This window comes from Arachis duranensis, chromosome 5, assembly GCF_000817695.3.
Source record: "Arachis duranensis cultivar V14167 chromosome 5, aradu.V14167.gnm2.J7QH, whole genome shotgun sequence".
NCBI lineage: Eukaryota > Viridiplantae > Streptophyta > Magnoliopsida > Fabales > Fabaceae > Arachis > Arachis duranensis.
In genome coordinates this window covers 83,783,233-83,793,244 of record NC_029776.3, presented here as the reverse complement: position 1 = coordinate 83,793,244, position 10,012 = coordinate 83,783,233, and the positions used below count along the sequence as shown (strand labels likewise).

Sequence of the window (10,012 nt, the reverse complement as noted above, 5' to 3'; positions counted from 1 at the left end):
ATTCTATATTTTAAAAGGAAAAGTCTAGGAGGCAGCAATTTTATTACATTTTGGCCAGCATGTAACCAGCAGAGAAAGATGAGCCATTGGATGAAATCTTACACCAATTTCAGACCATCAAATCATCATTGATGGTTAGTTGATGACTATCAATCACAAATATTGCTGGCCTCTAGCATTATTTATTTTAAAATAATAATATTTGTATGATAAAAATTTGTAATATTTTATTATTTACAATAAATTGCTAAATTTGTTATAAATACGATTAAGGAACAACAAAATTGAATTAAAATATAACAAATTTTACAAATAAAATTTCAACCATAGTGACCTAATACATTTAAAACTAATTTCCATTTTTATATTTTTGGTTCAAAACCTTAACCCCCAAAACGGGAAAAAAAGGATTGGCATGTTACTTAAAAGAGGAATTAACAAGAAGAAGAAGAATCCATTCCCATTCTCCACATCCAAAATTTTCAATCTCAGAAGAAAGAGAGAAAGAAATAAAGAAGAGTAATGGTAGTGTGGAATAAAGTCAAATCCCCTATTGAACTAGAGGAAGAAGAAGAAGCTTAGGAAATAAAGAACCCTATTTTTCATTTCATTTTTGTTTTTTCTCTTTTCTTTTTCTTTTATTTTCTCACTCTCTTTACCAACATAATACAGAGTTTTATTTTAAAACCCTTGTTTTTCTTCATCCTCTAATTTCCCTTTCCCTTCTTCTTCTTCTTCCTCCTCCTCCAAGATCAGATTTTTCTTTGACCCTTTTCATCTTTAGGCGCAATTCCACCCTCCACTCTTCCACCCACTTCACCAAACCCTCACTTTTTCTCGAATTAATTGGTTGCCCCTTTTTTCTGTATATGTGAAGAAGCTATTATTCCTTTGGTGTGAGATCGTAGATCTTTGGTGTCGGCGACCGATCGGAGAAGATGTCGCCGTCGAACGGGTTGCAGAACGGCGGCGGCGTCTGTGGCGGTGTCGGCGGCGTCTGGTGGAAGTGGGTTGAATTATATTGAGCACCAAGTCTCTAAGCTCGACACACTCGCTGGTGTGGCTATTAAGTATGGCGTTGAGGTATATAGCTACTTCAATTTTTCTTTTTTCATGATCTTATTGTGCATTATTTTCTTATGATTCTGAACTTGGGGTGCCTTAAACGTGGTAAAGTTTACCCTTTTCTTCTGGGTTTCATTCTGAGGTCCTATTTTCATTTTGTTTACACCCTTTTCTTCAATACTTTTTGGTGTCCTGTGTTGTGCTTGTTTAAACTTATTTAACTCTTTTTTTTTGGGAATGATGGAAGGTTGTGTATGTTTGATTTGTTTTTGTTTTGTTATTCCACCAAACCGATCTGAAGGAACCATTTAAGTTAAGTGGCTCGATTTCTGATTAGTTATTTAATCAAAGTTTTCTCCTTTGAGTTAATATTCTCCACTTTTGGGATTTGAGATTAGTGGAATGGCTATGCAGGTGAGAATAAGTAACGATAGGTAGAAATTGTTTTGAAGTTGGGGCAGAACTTGAATTCATTTGATTTCCAACCTATTTGACTTTTCATTTTCCAAATATTGTTTATTTTTATTCATTTCCAGTGACATACAAATTACTATTAGAGATACTGCATTATCATGAAGATATGGTAATATACAAAGTAGATGATTGTATAATGTGCAGAAATGCCTATAAGGCTATAACAATGAATGCGTCAGAAATTTTTTACTTCTGGCCAGCAATGCATGGATGATTGCTTTTTGGGCTGTGATATCATGATACTGAACTCTCCTTATTCAGGTAGCTGATATCAAAAGGATGAACGGGTTAGCCACGGATCTTCAAATGTTTGCACTGAAGACATTGAAAATTCCGTTACCGGGACGACATCCGCCATCCCCCTCTCCCACTCCGAGTGTACCTAATGGACATGCAAAGTTGGGGTACTACCATATACTCATGTATTGTGTTTTCTAATTCTTCCCCATGTCATTGTGCAACAATTTATTATTGCTTTTCAAGGATGCTTTTGCAAGTTTGTGGTGCATCATCAACCCATGATATTTACAGTTTGATGAAAATTCTTGCTGCTACTCTACATGTTTTGGCTTGTATCTTTTTTCTTTGGGGATGAGTTTTGTTTGATGTTCTAGGCTGTTGCTTCAATTCAAAATCTGCTGGTTTCACAAACTAATCTTTTTAGGTTAAAATCATTGCAGGGATAATAGCTCGGAAAGAAGACCCCCACGTGCAGGTCAATACGGCATGAAGGAACCTCTACAATCCTTAAGACTTAAACCACCCAAGGAGAAGGTTTCTCCAGCCATGACCATTTTGCAGAAATACTATGGATTGAGTTCTTCTATAGCTAGAGATACATCTGAGACAGAATTGGCAGTTTATGCATCTGATAATTCAGATCATTCTGGAGATGATTGGTTTCCCAAAACTTCGCCAATTTCTGACCTTCGATCAAACCATTACCCCAGGTCAACAAATATAGTGTATGATTTATTGACTGGGAATGATGAAATGCATGAGTATGTGCCTCTTGCGGACATTGGAGATGTGGGAGGTGAGAAATCTGATGAGAAATCCGTTCGCAGACGGCAGAAAGCTGAAGTTGATAGCAGACCTGTTACACCAGAAAAGATTCTGAAGGAAGGAATTAACGGGGGGTCAAATGGTTTTTCTTCAAATGGAAAAGCGTTGTCTATGAGGCCAAAATCAGCTAGTCGAGCAAATCTGCTTTCAGAATCAGAATCAGGATGGTTAGATTCTATTGCAGTGGGGATGGGCGAATCCATCTTTACCGATACTCTTTCTGGAGTACGCAAATCATCAAGTGCGTCAAGCCTGAGAGAGCAGGAAAAGAACAATTCGGCCTCAGCTTGGCCAACCACAATGTGGAATCTGAAACCGGATTTGCAAGCAGCTATCTCCAAACCCATCTTTGATGGCTTACCGATCCCAATAACTGGTCGGAGGAGCAAAACTGCCCTTGATTAGTTGAAACCCTTCCCTTGGAGAAAAATTATTATTTTTTTTTGACATTATACAAATTACAAAACATAAATTGCAACAAGATGCAAATCTTTTGGGTAAGTAAGCATGAGCCAAAGATGTAGAAAGTTGGAGAAACAAAATACATGGTTAGGATATTTATTCCAGGCTTAGAATAACAAGGGGATCAGTGACCTCCCAAAGCAGCTAAAGCTGAGGAACAGGTGCAAGAAACTTGGTATGCAAAACTGGTTTCTGTGAAATGCACCAGGTTGCCCCACCCACCTGGATCACAGAAGTTACTTACAGATCGATAGCCTCATTTGTTGAATGATTGGGTCAAGCAAAGTGCAAGTCATTCTGTCCAGTCATCACTTGTATCAAGTCATTATATTTGTGTATGTATCTAAGGTTTATTCTTTTTCTTCAGGCCCTTTACTTTATATACTCTGCATTGACAGAAAAATGTGCAAACCATGTTACATGGCCTTTTATATTGGATTTATTTATGTCTTATATTTTATATTACATGGATTTGCGTACCCTCAATTAGATACATCTGGTTAGTACAAGAGATCAGGCTATATCAGATTATTTTATTCTTATAAAGTATGCATTCTATTTACTATTTAGGATAAAAAATTATGTGAAGTGGTACGTATATCTGATTTGCAGAAGTTCTAAGAAAACCTATGGTAGTGCTCATGTTTAAGGTAGGGTAGGTGCACTGTTCACGTGAATGTGTTATATACTTATACTTATATATATCACGGCCATAAAATAATAAAAGCAAGGATTGTTTTGTGAAGGAGAGATACCGGTGTGAATGCTTGTTTTAGTTGAGAAAAGCAATGCTAAGCAATGATTTATTAGCAATTAATATCTACTATTGAGACACCAATATAGAGATTAATGGACATGCATGTCCCCTTTTTTCATTTCTCGAGACAACGACATGGCACATGGCTTGAATCACGTTTGCCGGCACAATGAAAATGATGGGTGTTGTTGAATTTGAAAATGAACAATCATGAGGCTCTAAATGTTTGGACAGAAGCACCAGAGGATATTCCAAAGGCTTTTTTTCTGTCTGTCTGAACATTTGAGGCACTTCTAATTGAGTGGCCTAGCACAATTTGATGTTATCACACCTCATGCTACGCGTGTGTTGTTTTTATCAGATAAAGATTCACAAGAACATTAATGGTATACTTAGTACGAATCAGATGACAATTTCCATTCCTTTTTTTCTAAAAAGAAATGATTCCAAAGCTTTAACTTAAATGTATTCTACATGTAAATACTTCAAAAATCAGTCCACAATCTGTAACGTAGCTAAACACGTTTTTCAATTCTCAAGTTCACTCACTACAATGCTCTATCGTTCCCGCAAAGAAAACAAAGTCTAACTTTAACTTCTTTTTTTCCTTTCTAAAAGTTACCACCTGTTTTTAGGTGGTTTCACTTTATAAATACGAACTATCCAGTTTTGGGTAGTGAAGGCCTCTTCCAAGTACTCGAGCTTTATGTCCTTATTCCCAATTTCAACTCCTCGAGCGCGATCAAACCTGTCATTCCACAATACAGGCAGTTGTAAATAAGGTATCAATTATCAAGCAAATACACTATATTCACAATTTGTTGTGCCAATTTCAGAACTTCAATCATTAATCTTTGGACAAAGGATAACTGGCAATGTCAGGGGCCTGAATCAGAGTGCTATGTGTAGAAAACAAGGTGGGTTTAGCTGAAATAAGATAGCGAACAGTGAAAACTGCACATCTGACCATCTGTTAAGTGATGCACATGTGCGACTGTTGGGGAGGTGAGGGCGGCAATAACGATTCATTTTCCAAGCCTAAAAACGCAGGTCACACTTGTAAAAAGGCACCAAGATTTTACCAGGATTTCAGATTTTAGGGACTAATATCAAGTGTTACATGGGTTAGTCTCAATATACTATATAGGGTTGGTCACCTCTTCCTTAGAAGAATGAATAATATCTAATAGGAATCATCAAAAACCCATGTAATTCCAAAATTCAGATGAACTATGACTTTCAGAAAGCTAATCAAGTCATAGATTCATTAAATACCCTAGTAAAAACCACCTACATGTAATTGTACTTCCCCCTCGTGTCAATGACAGGGTGCATATATAGATTCTATGCATAATATCTTCATAAATATCATTGTCAATAAGGATATATACCAATACTAATTGTTCATTATAGTCTTATATGCTCACATGCATAGAACAACATAAATAAGATTCTTTAAAAAAAGAAAAATAAAAGAATATAATGATATAAATAACATTGGCTACCTGTCAGTGAAGATACAAAATTTTATGCTGCGCCAGTGTTAAATAAACAAGTATAAACCGTAAGGGATATGGAAACTTACCCAGGTGGTTTGCCATATTCTGTAGTGAGCTCCCCAAACCGATAATAAGATAGTTTGTACCTGATAATCACCGGAAAAAAAATGCATAAGTCACCATGTATCAATTCATCACTTGCCTTTACATGTAAATAACAAATAATATTGTGCTTGTTTAAGTGTTATTAAGTTGTTAGAAAAATATCTTTTTCCAAATGAAAAAAAAAATTTATTATTTTTTATTGTTTTTGGCAAAATTTTAGTAGTTAAAATAAAAACACTAGAAAAATAAAAATAAAACATCTCTTTTAGCAGCTAAAATTTGCATTTTTAAAAAAAATCTTTTTTACTTAAAAAAAGATGTGTTTAATATAATAAATATACAAAAAATACTTTTATATTGTTGTACCCAAACATAATTGTTAAATAAAAAGATGTTTTACATAAGATACCTAAACATGAAATTCCTTTTACTTTCTAAACGATCTTTTAAAAAAAGATCACTTGAAAAAAAATCTTATAGAAACACATCAAACAAGCCTTTACATCTTTTTTTTAAAAGATCCTTTTTACTTAAAAAAATGTTTTTAACATAGTAAATAAACAAAAAATTACTTTTATATTGTTGTATCCAAATATGGATCTTTTCTTATTTTTAATGTCTCAAGGGAAGAATCCAACAGATTTGTATAAATATAGACTTCTTGGAAGTAAACAGTGATTCAAAAAGCAAAGCCCAACTCGAAGTTGAAAGAAACTTACATAAGACAGTTCAACATCTTGGGAGCTGCACCTTTATCTACACGATACTCTCCATTGACAAGGTAATCAGGTTCCTTAATTACAGGAAAAACCCCACCACCGATTCTCACCATCCAGAGAAATCTATACAAAATTATGAATATCAGTACAAAAATGTTGCAAGGCCTTATAGGAGTTAAGATATAGACTACTTGCTCAAATGATAATTTTTTAATTTTATTAATTATTTTAAAAAGAAAATTGAAAGATGGCGACAACTATGAAATGATCAAATATGCATCAATTTACATATTCACAAGTAAAGAAAATATAGCAAAAGGAAAATCTACTAGCACAGTGTCCAAGCTCATTCTAGTGAGTCAATTATAAAACAAGATATATCTTTTATTGCCACAGCAATGCAAAGTATCAAACCATGAGAAACAGAAGTATGCTTGACACAAGTGTTCATAGAAATAGACTACCGATGTGTACTATCTTAAAATGGATTGCCAATGAAACTTATTTTTTAAACAATATGAGGGCTATCATTCACAATACAATACGTATGGACAAGAAACACAAGCAAGGATGAGGAGAAACTAGAAAAACGATTTTTGAGAACAAAAACAACCAATTGCGATAAATGGAACTCTTGCAATCATTAAGCATAACAATGTAACAAAATGATTCTAAGTTCAGGTGACAACCCTAAAACTTTTATATGCTAAACAACTCAAATGAACATAGAAAAGCATTGTATATTACTTCAGATGGACTTACTTATTAATATCATCAGAAGAATAGCCAGTAACACCGCCGAACACAACTAATACATAGTCAACATCAAGCGATCTCATTATCTCATAGGCCTCATCCTCATACGATGACATTGCCCGCCCAACAGTTGCTATATGTGTATTATTCCAGGTGTTATTGTCAACAATAACTGTCCTGTTACCCATGGCTGTTATTTGATAACCATAATCCCACCAAGACATCACCTTGGCATCTGGTGGGGTGTTCTGGCGAAGCCAAAAGTAAGCTTCACGATAATCATCAAAGATGACCCTGTTTCCATGAGCCCCCCTTGCAGCCAAGACAATCGAGGGAGATGAATAAGCCTCTGATGTGACCCAGGTGCAGTGAATAGCATATCTAGTCAGTAGATAGAAAGCACCCAGAAGCAAGAAAATAGCACCATTTCTTTGGAAAGGCTGGGAATTATCAATTACACCCTGCATGGAAGTAACCATAAAGTGTTAAAATTCACATTAGCAATTGCCCACTAATTCCATTGAAAGTTCTAACCTTGGAAGAACTCTTTGCAGTGCTAGCTCCTTTGCTAGAACCACTTTGAACAGCTTGGCTTTGGGACCTCACCAACCGAGTCAGATTCTTCACAGTAGCAGAAACCGCAATAGCACTAATGAGGCACACAGCAGGGGTAGCAACAAGAATCAAACGAACCATCACACCAGCAAAGTACATGCTTGTAAGGCCATACATAACAATGAAGATCGTGGCATCTGACAAGCGCTTGAAGCAGAAGTAGAGCCCAGCAGGGAAAAGTATAAGCAAGATATGGAAATCGAACATGAAGGATGACCAAGCAGTTGGCTGATGCTCAGAGACAGATGCAATGATTGGAATGTGATCCTTAGCATATGTTGGATCAAGCAAGGAGTAAAACCTTCCTGTCCATGGAGAAATGTAGCCGGATGCTGTGCCTACTCCCAAAGCAATGGCTCCAACACTAACTGCACCAGTTACCGTGATCCTCAAAAATGCTTCAAACAATTTTGCATCACTGAGCAAATGTCTTACCCAATCTAGGAAGAAAAAAACCTGGGAAAACAATGAGAATTGGCGTCACAAGAAGATCACATGCATTCAGAGGGAGCAGCAATTCACCATAAACATCATTCTGATATTTTGTTGTAACAATCAATTCATAATCCTAACTATCAAAGATAAATTCAACTTGAATGACAAGGGAAACAGAGAATAAAGTATTGCAACTACAGATCAAATCAAATATATAACAAGGCAGGCCACCTGGGCGGGAAAAAACAAACTAAAACAGCTAGGTTGTAAATGCATCCATCAAAGGTAATTTCCTCAATGTAATTACAAAAGACCTATAAACTATGAAGTGCCAAACACAGATCACTTCACAAGTTCACATCTGCATTGTTCATGATTTGATTAAATCCAGTCTGACCTAGTTTTCAGCAATCCTACAATTTGATTCTGCCACATATTCTACATGCAAGGTGATGTGCGAGCACAAGATGAATAACAAGCAACGCTCAACTCAGTAACTGATTACTATAACAATGATTTTAAATTGGACTCAACAACCTATGCTATATTTTCCATAATGCAGACACAATTAAAACCAGGAATGCGAACAAGAATGCAACTCAATCAATAACATATTATCAACTTGCTCGAAAATCATCTGTCATACGCACAAAAAGCAATTCAACAAGGCAACATAGAAAAATCTCAACCTGCATCAAGAAAAACACGCCCATAGCAGCCATGTGCTCTCCAGACTGAACATGCTGGAACCCAACGAACCTAATCTGCATAGCAAGCAACATTCCCACTACATACATACAATTATAAGCTACATACAACCTCAACGAGTACCTCCCAGTAACCAACAACACCAACACATAAAGTGGCACCAAATTGATGATAAACACATAACCACCCCAAGCCGAAACCATGTAGAAGTATCCAAACGCCGAAGCCAGAGCCCAAGCCAACGACCCAGTGTTAACAGCCTTAACAAACAAGTAAAATGTCAACAAAAGCGCGAAAATAGCAACGCCTTCATTGTCATAGGACCCTGCCACAGACCGCGAAATATACCCAGGGCAGATTGCAATCAAAGCCGCGGCGACGATCCCTGCGCCGGAATCCCAAATCTCCTTGCCGAAGAAGTAAGCAACGAGGGTGGTGTTGGAGGCGAAAAACGGCGCCGTTAGGACGCAAACCTCGCGGATGTGGACTGCAAAACGGAGGAAGCGGAGGACCCAGTAGAGCGCGGCGGCAGTGAGCATGAGACCGGGGTAGAGGGTTCCGCCGATGATGCGTCCAAGTGGGTACCAGCTCTCCGAGTCGAACCAATTCCAGAACTCGGCGAAGCCGTTTTTTGTGAGGTAAAGAGTGGTGCGGTAGTTGAAGTAAGGGTCGAACTCGTGGATCATGGACTCGTAGCGGAGAACACTGAAGAGGCGAGTGATGAAGGCTAGGATGTAGATGAGTGTGAGGACAGTGACGCGGATCAGAAGCTCTTGCTGCTTGGTCTTGAGCTTGAGGGTTTTGGAGAACGAGAAATTGTTGAAGAGATCTTGCGCCATTGATGACGACGAGGAAGGTGGCGGCCGTGGTGATCCGGGTTTCGAGCTGGCTGCCATGGTTGAGCGGATCGGAATGGTAGGAAATTTGATTTCTTTTGTATGGGAGTGGAGAAAACGGAGTGGATTTTGTTAGGGTGTGGGGATTTCCATGGAAAATTTGAAAAACCCTAGTGTGAGTGTGTGTGTTGCAGTTGGGGTGTAATGAGAGTGTGGATCTGATCGAAGAAGAGAGGAAGAAGAGTCAAAGTCAACAACAAATATGAAAATGGTAAATAGAGTGAGTGAATCAAACAAAGTGAGAGTTATTCCTTATTCCAATCCAAACCCAAATGAGGGATCTGAATAGTGTATATACCAAACACTAGACAAGAGCTAAAACCAAAGGTTGGTGAATGAAATCCAAGATACTCCAAACTCCAAAGTCCAAAATCCGCAGAACAAACGAAAACGAGGTACCCTTAATAGTTAATACTACTACTGGCTTGGAATTTATTGCTTTCAAGTTTTAGGACT

General features: G+C 37.3%; 1 protein-coding gene and 1 pseudogene across 1 annotated transcript; one reads left to right on the top strand and one right to left on the bottom strand.

The window, feature by feature from the left end:
• Window positions 1-425: 425 nt before the first annotated feature.
• LOC107489958 (uncharacterized) lies at window positions 426-3,552 on the top strand (annotated as a pseudogene).
• Window positions 3,553-4,264: 712 nt separating this feature from the next.
• LOC107489957 (dolichyl-diphosphooligosaccharide--protein glycosyltransferase subunit STT3B) lies at window positions 4,265-9,883 on the bottom strand. The gene is made up of 6 exons (XM_016110724.3): window positions 8,642-9,883; window positions 7,437-7,973; window positions 6,909-7,363; window positions 6,147-6,269; window positions 5,409-5,468; window positions 4,265-4,571 (listed from the first exon to the last, which is right to left on the bottom strand). The coding sequence occupies exons 1-6, from the start codon at window positions 9,554-9,556 to the stop codon at window positions 4,442-4,444; spliced, it is 2,220 nt and encodes a 739-aa protein (XP_015966210.1). The 5' UTR covers window positions 9,557-9,883; the 3' UTR covers window positions 4,265-4,441.
• Between the last annotated feature and the right edge of the window lie 129 nt (window positions 9,884-10,012).